General features: G+C 58.2%; 1 protein-coding gene across 9 annotated transcripts in view; it reads left to right on the forward strand.

The window, feature by feature from the left end:
• EPB41L1 (erythrocyte membrane protein band 4.1 like 1) overlaps window positions 1–13344 on the forward strand; it is a 133154-nt gene that overhangs the window by 91541 nt on the left and 28269 nt on the right. For 4 of the 9 annotated variants that reach the window (XM_062204134.1, XM_062204141.1, XM_062204132.1 and 1 more), the window contains 7 exons: window positions 1572–1659; window positions 2186–2338; window positions 3370–3467; window positions 3630–3805; window positions 6836–6984; window positions 10096–10278; window positions 12703–12807. In XM_062204134.1, the coding sequence (XP_062060118.1) occupies window positions 1572–1659; window positions 2186–2338; window positions 3370–3467; window positions 3630–3805; window positions 6836–6984; window positions 10096–10278; window positions 12703–12807 (952 nt within the window). The remainder of the gene's footprint in view (window positions 1–1571; window positions 1660–2185; window positions 2339–3369; window positions 3468–3629; window positions 3806–6835; window positions 6985–10095; window positions 10279–12702; window positions 12808–13344) is intronic. The other 5 variants (XM_062204137.1, XM_062204139.1, XM_062204138.1 and 2 more) reach the window with 3 other exon arrangements.

Raw genomic sequence — 13344 nt, forward strand, 5'->3', positions numbered from 1 at the left:
GGGTCCTTTTAAGCCGGGAGGGCTGTTGTTATGGGAACCTGATGTGTCCAACAGGGTGAAGGTGCATTACAGACTGTGAAGTGCTGTGCCTGGGGGAGGGGGTATGGTGCTATTATTTCATTACTGTTGGGGATAAAGGGAATGAAGAGGGGGTGTCCTGAGGGCTGTAGCTGGAGAGGAGGGCTAGGGATGAGTGTGAAGCAGGGGCCTGCCAGCCATATCAGGCCACCAGAATTATTTGCTCTGGCCCGGCCAAGGCAACTGGAGGTGGAAGTCAAAATTCAATAAATCTGTAGCCGGCTCGTTTTAGGCTGATAGTTTTGTATGGCCGGTGAATGATACCCTATGGACCCTGGCAGAATGAAGGTTCCCCACCCTTGACGTGGAGGATCACGTACACGGGGAAGACCCTGCTGGGTATGAGGAGTGCTAGGTGCAGGGTGGCTCGGGCCATCTCCACGAGGCTTGCACAGCAGCTCTGCTTGGTTAATAGGGGCGGCTGTGGTACTGTGCTGAGTGCCCTACAACAGGTTAGCGGTGTCTACCTGGGTGTAGGAGTCAGGGGTTGCCTGCCTGCTCCCTGTCTGTCACCCCTATCCTAGATAGAAAGATGTCTAAGGGGTCTGCAGGGGTCACAGTGATTCAGAGAAAGGTGTTCAGGTCATGTGGGCTGCAGAAATAGCAATGGCTGTCCCCACAGCTCTTTGGACTTAAAACAAACTGGTGCTCAGCTGGTGGCAGCTGGTGTTCAGGTGACCCACAGAGCAGCTCAGAGGCACACAGGGCAGGGGAAGCTGAGGCCAGAGATGGAATGGAGCGGTTCGGAGCACAAACTCCAGAGCCACGTTAGCTAGAGTCAGATTCTCGCCCTTCTGCTTAATACCAGTGTGCTCTTGGGCCAGTCATTGAACCTCTTTGTGCCACAGGCTCCTCACCTGTAAAATGGGAACAATAACGATGTACACCTCGTAGAGCTGTTAGGAGAGCCCAGTGAGCTGACACGTGCAAGATGGAACAGGAAGGAGCAGTAGTCAGCGCGTAGTTCTCAGTGCTGTTGGCATGACTGACAGCATGAAAGGTCGCCCAAGCTCCCTGGCAGCCGCAGCAAGGAAGGAACCTGATTAATTGCATACTTCTTCTTTTCGGAAAGGAGACTGTGTCCCTGATCCTCAGCGAGATTAAGTGGCTTCTGATGCTAAATTCTGAGCGGACCATCTGATGTGGGTAATAATTTAGGAGTCCCTGGGTGACCATCATGAATGATGTCATCAACAATGGCTTCGCAGTCAAGGAGAAGCGGAATGTATAGTTCACACTTAGCTCAGTGGCAGAGGGAGGCGAAGATCCCGACTCCCAGCCCAGCCTTGAATGCATCCTGGAGAAGGCCAGACTGGGCCTGAGCTTTGGCAAACAACAGGGGTGGGCAGAGTGAGGTGGGGCCAGCGCACAGAGGGGAGGGGTGTGACCAGGTTTGCCCCTCCCACAGTCACGTGTTCTACATGGCCACCTTCAGCCAGCAGGGCTCCGGCCTGGGCCTTCCCACGCCACTGTGATCCCCTTCTTTCCCTCAGGGGCATGACCCCGGGAGAGGCGGAAATTCACTTCCTAGAGAACGCAAAGAAGCTTTCCATGTACGGCGTAGATCTGCACCACGCCAAGGTACCACTGGGCCCCGGGGGCCCCTGAGCTGCTGGGTGGCGCCCTGCGGTGGGCTTTCAGGCCTCGGCAGCGGGCTTGGGGCGCCAGACCCTGTCACCTTCACCCAGCAGCCGCCCTGTTCTCAGTTCTCATTGTCCAGGCCCCATAGCCTCATTTTCCCGTAGTCCTTGTCGCTTCCTTCCTTATGAACCTGTATGTGCCAGCACTAGGTTGGCAGCACGGGGGGAAAGGACATAGCTGTCTCCCTAGTATGTAGGCATGGCCTGGCACCAGAAGGTACCCCTAGAGTTCTGCTGGGCAGGTGAGTGAGTGAGTGACAGAATGAGTGATCGAATGAGTGACTAAGTGGGTGGGTAAATGAGTGCGCACGTGGCTGTGTGAGGAATCGGTCAGTGGGCTGCAGCGTGGAAGCCCTGACCCTTGCATTCCTTACAGGAGGAGCTCAGGCAGAGGGTTCGGGGCTGGGGGACCGGCAGCCCCTGGTGTGGACCCCAGGCCTCCCGTTCTGTGGTCTCCTCTCATGCAGGACTCCGAAGGCATCGACATCATGCTGGGGGTGTGTGCTAACGGCCTTCTCATCTACCGGGACCGGCTGAGAATCAACCGCTTTGCCTGGCCCAAGATCCTCAAGATCTCGTACAAGAGGAGTAACTTCTACATCAAGATCCGGCCCGGGGAGGTGAGCCGGTCCTGGGCTCCCCTCTGCCCTGGGACTCACCAGGATGAAGCAGCTGGGCCTGGGGCTTCTTCCACCTAGAATACGAGGTTGGGGACACTGGGGCTCCCAGAGCACACACACGCGTGCACACACGTGTGCACACACACAAAAGTGTAACTAGAAGGATAGCATCTATTCAAGTGCCGCTGGTAAATGAGTCCGTGTTGTGTCCCTGTGTGTGTTTACATGGAGAACCGGACACATGACCCATCCACGCGTGTACAGAAACGAGTGCCTCCACCTCTTTCCCTCCAAACTCCACATCACCCCACCAGAAAGCCCACTTGGTTCTGCCTGTAGAATAATTGGGAACCATCAGCTTCTCTTCCTCACCCCTGTACCGGCCACAGCCGCCATCATCGCTTACCGTGTCTCCAAGGCCCTTCTCACCAGTCTCCCGCCTCCACGGTCACTCCAGGACACTTTCCCCAGAGGTCTTAAGTCTCTGAAGTCAGAGTACATCAACCCCATCCCCACCCCACCCTCCGCACCGCACTCTTGAGCTCCCGGGAGGAATCCGCACTCCTTGCACGGCCACCCTGCCCCTCCCACCTGTCTTGCCACTCCAACCCCTCTGGCCGCCTGGGAGACCTTCAAGAAGCCAAGTTCTCTCTTACTGTGAGTGCTTTGCCTTTGCTGCTGCCTCTCCCTGGTTCCTTCCCCACCCTTCCGTTCTCAGCTCGGACATCACCCGAGATGTCCAGAGAGCAGCCCCTGGTCATCCTTTCTAAGGTAGCCCCAGCCGTGCCTGCCGCACAGTCCCTCCCGCCCCTGTCAATACTTGGCATCATCTTGTTGGCGCTGATTCCTACACACCTCTCCCCAGGATCTAACGTCTTGGGTCTCCATGGAGACAGAGTAAGGACTCAGTCAGCCTGACTGCTGGAATGAGTGAATAGGTCACAGCCGGGCGAGTCTCGGTTCAGAGAGGACGGACTGATGGCCGGAGAGGGCGCGGGCCCTGCCTCCGAGCTGCCTTTTTTGCTTTCCAGTATGAGCAGTTTGAGAGCACAATTGGCTTTAAGCTGCCAAACCACCGGTCGGCCAAGAGACTGTGGAAGGTCTGCATCGAGCATCACACGTTCTTCCGGTGAGCTGGCCCTGGGGGGAGGCGTGGAGGAGGAGTTGGTGGGGATTCTGGGAAAGTCTCCCCTGCTCAACGTCGCCCCCTTGAGGTGCTGTAGCTGGGAGGTTGGGGGACAAAAAGCTGGCTCTGGGGCCCTCCCTCCTTACCTCCACCTCACTGCTGCAGGCTGGTGTCCCCTGAGCCCCCGCCCAAGGGCTTCCTGGTGATGGGCTCCAAGTTCCGGTATAGTGGGAGGACCCAGGCCCAGACCCGCCAGGCCAGTGCCCTCATCGACCGGCCCGCACCCTTCTTCGAGCGTTCTTCCAGCAAACGGTACACCATGTCCCGCAGCCTTGATGGAGGTGAGGCCCAAACTGGCGGCGAGGGGAAGAGGGCGCTTTAGAGGAGGTGGCGGAGTAGGCAAATCAGGACCTCAGGACGAGCCAGGAAGGCGGGAGGCACACTGCAAGTGCATCATCACCGGGCATGACCGCTCGTGGTGGCTCAGCTCCAGCCCACGGCTTGCTCCCTCTGGGGATGTCATGGTGCCTCTCTCTGGACTTCCGGTGACTTCTCTCAGTCATGGCCGTTGGATGGCCCTGGCTCAGCCCGGCAGATTTCTGGGGCCCCTGCTTCGGCAGTTTAGCAATCCTCAGGTTACCGTCATCCCAGGAGAGTGGGGACTGTTCCTGGTCATTCTTTTGGGCTCTGGTTGATTGACAGTGGCTGACTGTGGCCCCCATGTCTGATGGAGTGACAGGTGCCCGTCATGCCAGTGAGAACTGGCCTCATGTTGTCCTGTGTCCCTCAGACTAGCGCTTGGTAAAAATATCTTTAGACCACATGTGCATCAGAGTCACCTGTGAGGTTGTTCAACATGAAGATTTCCCAGGCTGTGCCCCAGACCTACTAACTCCGCACCCCTCTGGACCCAGGCCTCGCCTCGGGGCACGTGTGCTGGGGTCGTGGGTGATCATCCAGAGCCACGTGGGGTGCTGGGGAGATTCAGATTAGACGGAAGTTCAGGTCTTGGCCTTGACACTTCTCAGCTGCTCCAAGTACTCAGGAAGAGGTCCACAAACGTGTGAGTGACTGGACGGGTGACCTTGGGCAACTTTTTTAACTCACCTGTGCCTTTCTTAAAAAGGAACAATATCCACTTCACTGTGCTAGAGGGAGAATTAGCAGAGAAAGTGCCCAGGAAATACAGGCAGAGTCGAGCCTTCGTGAGTTATCATTGCTCTTAGGTTTATAGAGTGGGAGGTTGGGACTTGGATAGGGGAATGACGGATAATTCTAGAACATAGTCAGCAGGCCCCAAGGAAGTTAGTTCTGCTCAACATATATTTTCTGAGTGCTATACTTGTGCCGGGCCTTGTGTTCGGTCCTGGTCCAGAGTTGGCTCTTTCCTTTGAGGAGCTCCCAGAGCGCTGGCCGTGAGCATTTGGTGCGGTGGCAGCCACAGGTGAAACCTGCACAGGACACAGAGCGGCCCCGGCAGGGATGAATCAGCTCTGCCTGGAGTGGGGAGAAAGGGCTTTGCAGAGGGGGTGACAACTGGACAGGGCTTTGACGGATACCTAGGAGTTTGCCAGGTGATATTTTAAACAATTTTTATTCCATAAACACACACACACACACACACCACAGATCCCAATCCCTTGGTTTATTCCTCAAATGGCCACAACGCCAGAGCCGGGCGAGGGTTGGAGCCAGGAGTATATTCCAGCTCTGCCATGTGGCTGCGAGGAAGAAGCCAGTTTACTTGGGTCATCACTGCTACCTCCCCGCGGCTGGAACCAGGCGCCCTGATGCGGGACACACGCATCTTAACTGCCAGACCGAATTCCTGCTCCCCAGTCTGCTCCTTTTCCTGGAGAGTGAAAGTAAAACCTGCCCCAGGACTCCTGTCCATGTTTAGGGCTGTGGGGTTGTGCGGAGTTCTCTTTGGGCTGAAGAAGGTCCTTATGCCGCTTGGGTAGACGCAGCACTAGGAACTGAGGTTTATGCAACAGAAAAGGAGAATTGTGCCATCGCTCGCTCCCTGCCCCGTCACTTCTGATCACTGTGCGGGGGCCAAGGGAAGCGCAGTTTCCGGGGCTGCAGCTGAGGTTAACGCAGGGCTGGTGCGGCTGTCAGGGCAGGCGGAGCTTAGCGTCCAAGCCAGGAGGTCAGGGTCCTTGTCAGATCTTTCCCCTCTTCAGGCCTCAACTTATCCTCTGTAAAGTGGGGATAGTAATTCCAGTTCTGACCGTCAACTGCAGTATTGTTGAGTCAGATGAAATAAGGTGCTTAAATGGGAATATATGTGACTAGAAAAGGACAATGACGTTATTTTTAAAATCTAGGCCAGCCCCAAGGACAATCTGTGCTCTGGTCATTTTTCTAAGTTGAGTGATTGATTGATTGATTGATAAGGCCGGTTGGCAGAGAGAGAGCGAGCGAGCCAGTGAGAGAGCTTTCTCATCTGTTGGTTCAGTCCTCCAAGTATCTCACAATAGCCAGGCCTGAGCCAGGAAGAAGCCAGGAGCTAGGAACTCCCTCCTGGTCCCCCACATGGGTGGCACGGGCCCAGGGACTTGAGCCATCCTCTGCTGCCTCTGGGGTGTGCGTTAGCAGGAAGCTGGATTGGAAGTGGAGGCCGGACTTCATCCCCGGCCCTCCCAGGTGGAATGCAGGCGTCCCAAGCGATGGCTTACCCTGCTGTGCTACAGGCTCGCCCCTGTGCTCTGGTGGTGTTTTTTCAAAATTCTGTGCTTTGCAGCTTGTTTTCCACGGGCACAGTGGGAAAGTCTGTAATCCGACCCCTTTCTTTCCTATTCAGAAGAGTAGTTTGGAATGCCAGTGAGTGAGGGAGATGTTATTACAGGAATGCCCTGAACTCTCGTTAATGTATAAAGGAGGCCAGCCATTCGTGAACTCGAGGTCGCTGGTCTCAGAACATGTGTGTATTGCTACGCGGTGGTCAAGCGTGTGTTCAGCAGTGTTTCTGGGCCAACACCAGCAGAAGGCTCGCTCTGGGCCGGCTGCTCCTGTGCGTGCTCACACATGTTAGCTTGTTTCTCCCTCGCCTCCGCTCCTGGGGTAGACCCTGCTTATCGACTGGGAAGCCGGGGCCCAAAGAGATTGGGTGACCTACAAAGGTCACACCCTTGGGAAGAGCTGGATGCGAGGCTCTGGTGCTGTGGGAAGCTGGGGGTGGGGGTGGGGCCTGGGCTGGGAGGCAGCTCTGCCGCCCCTGGGGGACCTGGGCTGGGCTCCTTCGCTTCTCCGGTCAGTGGGTTGGCACTGGGAGAGTCAGGCCTGAACTCCCACTGGCGGCGGCGGGGCTGCTCCCCGTCCGTGTGCACGGCAATGTCCCACAGTCTTCCGGCCATGTCTGCCCACTTTAGCAGAGTTCTCGCGTCCAGCCTCGGTCAGTGAGAACCACGACACGGGCCCTGACGGAGACAAGCGCGAGGAGGACGGCGAGTCTGCAGGGCGGCGGTCCGAGGCCGAGGAGGGGGAGGTCAGGACCCCCACCAAGATCAAGGAGCTGAAGGTAGGTGCCCGGCTTTCTCTGGGGGTCAGGAGGCCAGCCTGCGGTCTGGTCAGCCTGGACCTTGGCCTTCACATCCCCCAGCTATGGCCCAGCTCCTCTTAGGCCTTGTGGGGTAGGAGTGGGAGGGGTGGGAGTGCTGCCCACCTGTACTCTTCCTCCTTTTCACCTGGCTCTCCCAGGGGGCTGCTCTCGTCCCTGATTTGCCCCTTTGGCTGTGGTCTGAATCACTCCCTCCCTCGCCAAAGCATAGGCAGGTGTCCCCCAGGCTGCTCATGGGGTGAGGTACAAGTGTGTCCCCTTCCTGCTGCCCCAGCCTCCTTTGAGGTCCACACCCCCCTGCCCAGTATCCCTGGCTCCTGCAGCTCCCCAGGCCTCCCATGCGTTCACTCACAATGTGTGCACTGCACCCCTTGCCCTTCGACTCGTGCACACGGATGTGCGGCAGCACGCACACACGGGCATGTGCACACACAGGCCAGTGCTAGGGCTTCCTCTTCTAGAGGTGTTAAGCAGTTTCTTCCCATCAGGCACTTACGCTTGTGAGCACAGGCTCCCAAACACAGTCGCCGCAGCCAGAAGTGCAAGACCCCAGGCACACCCACCGCACATCATCTACAGAGTGCAGCTCCTCCCACTTGGCCTCCGGTCCCCAGCCCCCTCTTCGCCTTCCCAGGACAGCTCCCTGCTTCCCACCCCACACCTTCCGTGGCTCTCTCACTGCCCTGCTGGCGGCCCCGCTGCCTGACTGGGTGTGATGCAGTGGCTGCCTTGCTGTGCCAGGCCGGTCCTGCCGGTCGTGGTATCTCTAATCCGTTTGCTCTACTGACCCTGCTGGTTGCTTTCCCTCCTTCCACATCTGCTAGCCGGAGCAGGAAACCACGCCGAGACACAAGCAGGAGGTACTGCACGGGACCCGTCCCTCCCTTCCCGGGCATCAAGTCCTCCGTTCATTTGTCACCACGCCACAGCCCATCACCAGCACCATCACAGCTTCAGCTTGTCTCTGCTCCCTGGCCAGCCCCTCCCCTTCACCTCTGCTCCACCCACCTCTCTTCCTCCTCACCTGTCTCTCTCCCTCCTCCTCACCCCAGCCGGGCTCTTCCCGCCTCGCTGCCTGCCCCTCCAGACCCCTGGCAACCCACATGTGCGTCTCCCGTGCTGACCATCTTACCTGTGTCCACCTGTGTCCACCAACCCTTCTAGGCCATTCTGTGTTTCCATTTAGCTCATCTCCCTGACTCCACCCCGCCTTGTTTAGTGTCGCCTCCTCCCCGAGGCACTGTGGTCCCGCCTCCATCTCGTCTGTGTCCCTTGTCCTCACCCCAAGCTTCTTCATCTCTCCTGGCAGCCAGATGTGGGGGTGGGGGCTGGGGGAGGGCAGAGCGCTCAGGGCACATCGGTGTCTGCTGATGCTCCTGCTCCACTCCTGCCCGGGTGGGGCTGCGTCGTTTCTTGCTCGTCCTCTCCCCGTTTGTTGCTCCCTGCAACTCAGTCCACCTGTGTTTGCTGCCTCTCCGCCCCTCTCACCTTAACTGCAGAGACGTGGGTTATCCTTGGGCAGCCAGAGACTGGGCCATCAGAAGGACCTGGCCTTGGAGTTCCAGGATCTGAGTGTCAGCCCCAGTTCTGCCCTTGACCCTTCGAGGGTCTTGGGAAAGCCCCCAGGCCTCAGTTCCCCCTCTGCGGAGGCCTTTAACCTTTAAGGATTCCTGGAGTCCCACCGCCCCCGTGTGGCCGTGGTGGGTATGATGCGCCCTCAGAGCTGGCGGGGCAGGGTTGGGATGGAAGACCGCAGGCCACGTCGGGCTGGGATCACTCAGTTGCAGCCCAAGCTATTCCTTGCGCAGTCTCCATTGCATCTGACTTGAGGGACGGGCAGTATCCTACAGGCCGCTGATCCCGGGACGGGGTGCCAGAGTGCAGACAGATTTCTGCCGGGAAGCAGAGGCCCCAGTGGGATCCGTCTCCACCGGGGGTAGCTTAGCAGTCTGCTGTGGATGCCGGAGATGAGCCCGGGAGAAGGTTCTAGCTTTCTTTAAAGGAAAGCTTAGCGTCTGGATGTTTTTCTCAGAATCCCCTGACCTGACTTTAGTAAGTGAGGGTCGTCCGTTCCTTGTCCTGAAGTAAGTTAACATGAGTCCTAACAGCCTTGCAGACAGCAGTCTGCGGCTGCCAGCCCAGCTGCTCTCCTCCTGGGAGGAGCCCGGGTTCGCAGCTTTGGCTCCTGGGTGTAGCCTTGGCCACACCCCACCCAGGCAGATCACTCCCTGATCACAGACTCGGTGGGTTAATGGGGGCGGGGGACACAGCTGTGACTCCAGCAATCCTTGGCCCAGTCCTTGTGCCCGACCTCAGTCTCCAGTTCTCATCTTCCGGAACGCCCCACAGGTTCCTAGTGTGTCTGTCGGCTGTAGCACCCATCTGCTCTTGTGGCTCACTGCCGGGAAGGTGTCTGCAAGATCCTGGGTGACTAGGGTGGAAGCAGCTCCCGGAGGACAAGGCTGAGCTGTCTTCCTGGTCCCCGGTCCCTAGTGAGGGAGCAGGGGCTGTTTTCTGGGACAGCCTAGACTTTAGGAGACTCTGCACTCTAGGCCTCCAGGGGGCCTTGAGCAGTCACACGTGTTGGGCTCAGAGGGGCCTGGACTGGACGCCCTGCCCAGCCCAGTGTTCCAAGGTAGGGCTGGGATCCGGGAATGACGAGGGAGGCCAGTGAGTGAGCTAGAGCAGCCCAGTGATGAGGACCAGTGAGTCCTCACTCGGGCAGAAGCCACCTGCTGGGCCTTGGTCGTAACCACAGGGAGGGCACCGCCATGCTCCACTGAGCTCGCAGCTTTCAAGGGAACTCACTCAGACTGGGTGGAGCTGGGTGTTCAGAGCCCATGGAGAAGAAGAGGTGGCTTGGTCAGAAGTCTTCCTTCTCATCCTAAGTGCTCCTGTCCTGGTCTGTGCACCTGTCAGGGGTGCTCTTCCTGGCCTCTCGGCCCCGGGGCTGTCGGGTGAGGCAGTGGCTGTTGGTGGAGGTTGGCGAGGCCACTGCCGTCATCGCCCCTGCATGCTGCATCCCCTGCTGGGAGCTGCCCCCCTAACCCCTGCCCTGTCCGCCGCCCCCAGTTCCTGGACAAGCCGGAGGACGTGTTGCTGAAGCACCAGGCCAGCATCAACGAGCTCAAGAGGACCCTGAAGGAGCCCAACAGCAAACTGATCCACCGGGACCGGGACTGGGAGCGGGAGCGCAGGCTGCCCTCCTCGCCCGCCTCCCCCTCCCCCAAGGGCACCCCTGAGAAAGCCGGCGAGGTAGGTCTCACCCTGGACCCCTGCACGGGGGCCTCGGGCAGAGGCACGGGCGGGGGGAAGGGGGGCGCTATGTACTGATTTATACTCATCCTCCGCACCAGCGCACTTAACCCCTTGCTGTCCTACGGGCTGGCGGGTCAGGCTGCGGGAGACACGTTCTCTAAATCTTGGAATCCTGGGTCCCAGGACTCACCTTGAAGGGTGAAGAATTCCAGAGACTCAAAGTAGCTTGGTGGCCTCCCCCGTCGGCTGCTGAGTCAGGTCTCTGGAGGCAGGACCCTGAGTCAGCAGCTGGAACAAGTGCCCCGGGCGATTCTCGTGCACACCACGTTTTGAGAATCCCTGTGGCTCTGTTTAGCAGCCAGCCCTCTTGCACTTACTCTGCACACACAGATTCCTTCTGGAAATGTTCCCAGAGCCCTTTACAGGGGCCCAGGGCCTCCGCACGAGCCAGACCTGCTCCCAAGGCCTCAGACAGGGACCCTCTATGACTTGCCTTTTGGAATGGAAAGCGTGGGGACACTTTCTCAGTTGAAAAAAGAGATGAGGACAGAATTGGGAGAATTCTGTTATTTGTAATCCCCAGCTCTTGCTAAATCTTGGCAATATTCACCCCAGTTTATACTTGGGTGTTTTCTCTCTGGAGCTGTTACATACGGATCTTGAATCTGATCGTGGTCTAGTCTTACATCACCTGGGTTTGAGTTCTGGCTGCACTGGCTGCTGGCTGGATGACTGGGCTTGACACTTAGAGACAATGAACACCTGCTTCCTAGGGAAGCACCTCGAAGCGCAACGTGAGAGTCTAGGGCTCACTCACAGAGGTTAACTTCACGTCCAAGTTGGAAGGACCCTTGGGACACTCTTGGTTCAGGGTCCTCGTTTGACAGACAGAAGCACAGACCCACGATGAGGAAGGACTTGGTCAGATTACAGACTGACAAACCAGCAGGGCATCGGAGCAAGGCCGAATCCTGAGGGCCTGGTACAGGGCCCCCCATGGATAGGCTGCCCTCCAGTGCTGTGAAGCTTGCTGATGCCTTCACTGTGTCATTAGCAGGGCACTTGATTGGATCAGTCCTGCCTGGAGCTGCTGGATAGTAGAGGACCTGGGCCCACAGAGCCACAGACCCAGAGAAGGCTCCTGGGGTAGCTCCCTGGCTGGTGACGCATGGAATTGAGAGTGCTTTGGGGACCTCGAGACTGGTGCCATGGAAGGAGGGCAAACCTCTGCATCTACTCAGGACTTCTCGTGCAATCAGGACCCTGGTCTGGGTCGCAGGGACTGTCTCTTGATCCAGTGGATGCACCCCCTTTCTGCCCCACTCCTGCCCCGGAGATGGACTTGACCAGAGTGGCCTCTAGACAGTCCTGGCTGAGGGTGAGGCAGGGCGTAGAGGCTACCAGAAGGGGGTCAGCCTCCAGAAAGAAGGGAAAGCTGGGCCCTGGTGTGCGGAGGGCCTGGAGCCTGGCCCTGTCTCAGAGCAGCCTGACTTGAGAGTGTGCCCCACCTGCTGATGACGGCCAGAACTGCTAGGAGACTGATGGGCACTGGAATCCCTCCGCCCAGCACCGACTTTGGGGGGGCCTACGGCCGGGAGTGTCATCCGGGTTTCCTAGTGGCTTCCTCAGCATTTGTTGGGCCCCTTGGGGCCAAGAGGGAAAACAGGGGAAGCTTTAACTGTTCCCATTTGCCAAATCCACATTTTAATTCCAAAGATAACTTATTTATTTCTTAATTTGAGAGACACACAGGACTCCTATCTGCTGGTTCATTCCCCCAATGCCAGCGATAGTTCAGGTTGGGCCAAACTGAATCCTGGAGCCAGGAAATCAACCCAGGTCTCACATGTGGGTGGCAGGTCCCCAGCCACTTGAGCCATCATCTTCTGCCTCCCAGAGTGCACCTCAACTGGAAGCTGGAATTGGGAGTGGAGCTGGGTCTTGAACCCAGGCACCTCAGTGGGGGCACAGGCATCCCAAGCAGTGTCGTCCCCGACAGGCCAAACACCTGCCCTGAAATAACTTTTTAAAAGTGGCTGTGTCACTCCAAATGCAGAATGGAGCTGTGGCCTAAGCCAAAGACGCCCAGGGAAGACTTGGCGTCAGAGTCGGGGTGGTGCGGCTCCAACAGTTCCTGAGTGAGAGTGGGCAGGCGGCGAGCCAGGCGCCCGTGGGCGCAGTGCTGACTGGCAGCTGGCTGGGGTCTCCCTTCTGCCCTGCTCACAAGGGCATTCTCCCTGCGTCATCGCTGTGCGGAGGCTCCTCCCCAACCTAGCCCACCCCTCCCAGGGTGCAGGACTCGGGCAGCGGGGTGACTTACTGACTGCGTGTGTGTCTCTCCTGCTCTCTCTCCCCCTCTCTCCTCTCTCTCCTTTCCCTCCTCCCTCTCTTCTTTCCTCTGGCCCTGGGCGTCCCCTGCAGGCCCAGAGGACCCAGGACACCCCTGAGCAGGACTTGGGATCTGAGCCTGGAGCGGCCGCAGGCTGGGAAGTGTTCACTCAGAAAAGCCTCGCAGCGTCTCCTGAGGTTACTGCCCTCCCCCTCCCGGGCCCCTCCTCCCGGGGCCCCCTGCCTGCCCACCACCACCCCCTTCTGTGCTCTGAAGAGCACCCTTCCTCTGGGGCCCAGGGAATGGAGCAGACTGTAGCCCGTGCTGTCCCCAGGCCGTGACAAGCAGGCGCCACATCCCGGGAAGCCGTGAAGGGCCGTTGTTCCTCAGTTCTGGGAAGACGGAACAGCCCCATCACCTCTGGCTGCAGAGGAGAGCCACACACAGCCACACACTGGCCCCGGGTCCTGGTGAGGGAGGCTGGCTGTGACCCCTCACCTTGGGGGTGTCCTCTGCCCTGAGGTCTTGTCTCTTCAGAAATCTAAGGGCTGACCGTGCCTAGTTAGGGCCTGGCTTTCTACCCCTCCCCTGCCTCCATCTTTTCTTTCTTTCTTTCTTTTATTTATTTATTTGAAAGGCAGAGTTAGAGAGAGAGACATGAAGAGATAGAGACAGGGAGAGATAGAGATAGAGATCTTCTATCCACTGGTTCATTCCCCAAATGGCCACAATGG

This window comes from Lepus europaeus, chromosome 10 (genome assembly GCF_033115175.1).
Source record: "Lepus europaeus isolate LE1 chromosome 10, mLepTim1.pri, whole genome shotgun sequence".
In the NCBI taxonomy this organism is placed as follows: Eukaryota; Metazoa; Chordata; class Mammalia; order Lagomorpha; family Leporidae; genus Lepus; species Lepus europaeus.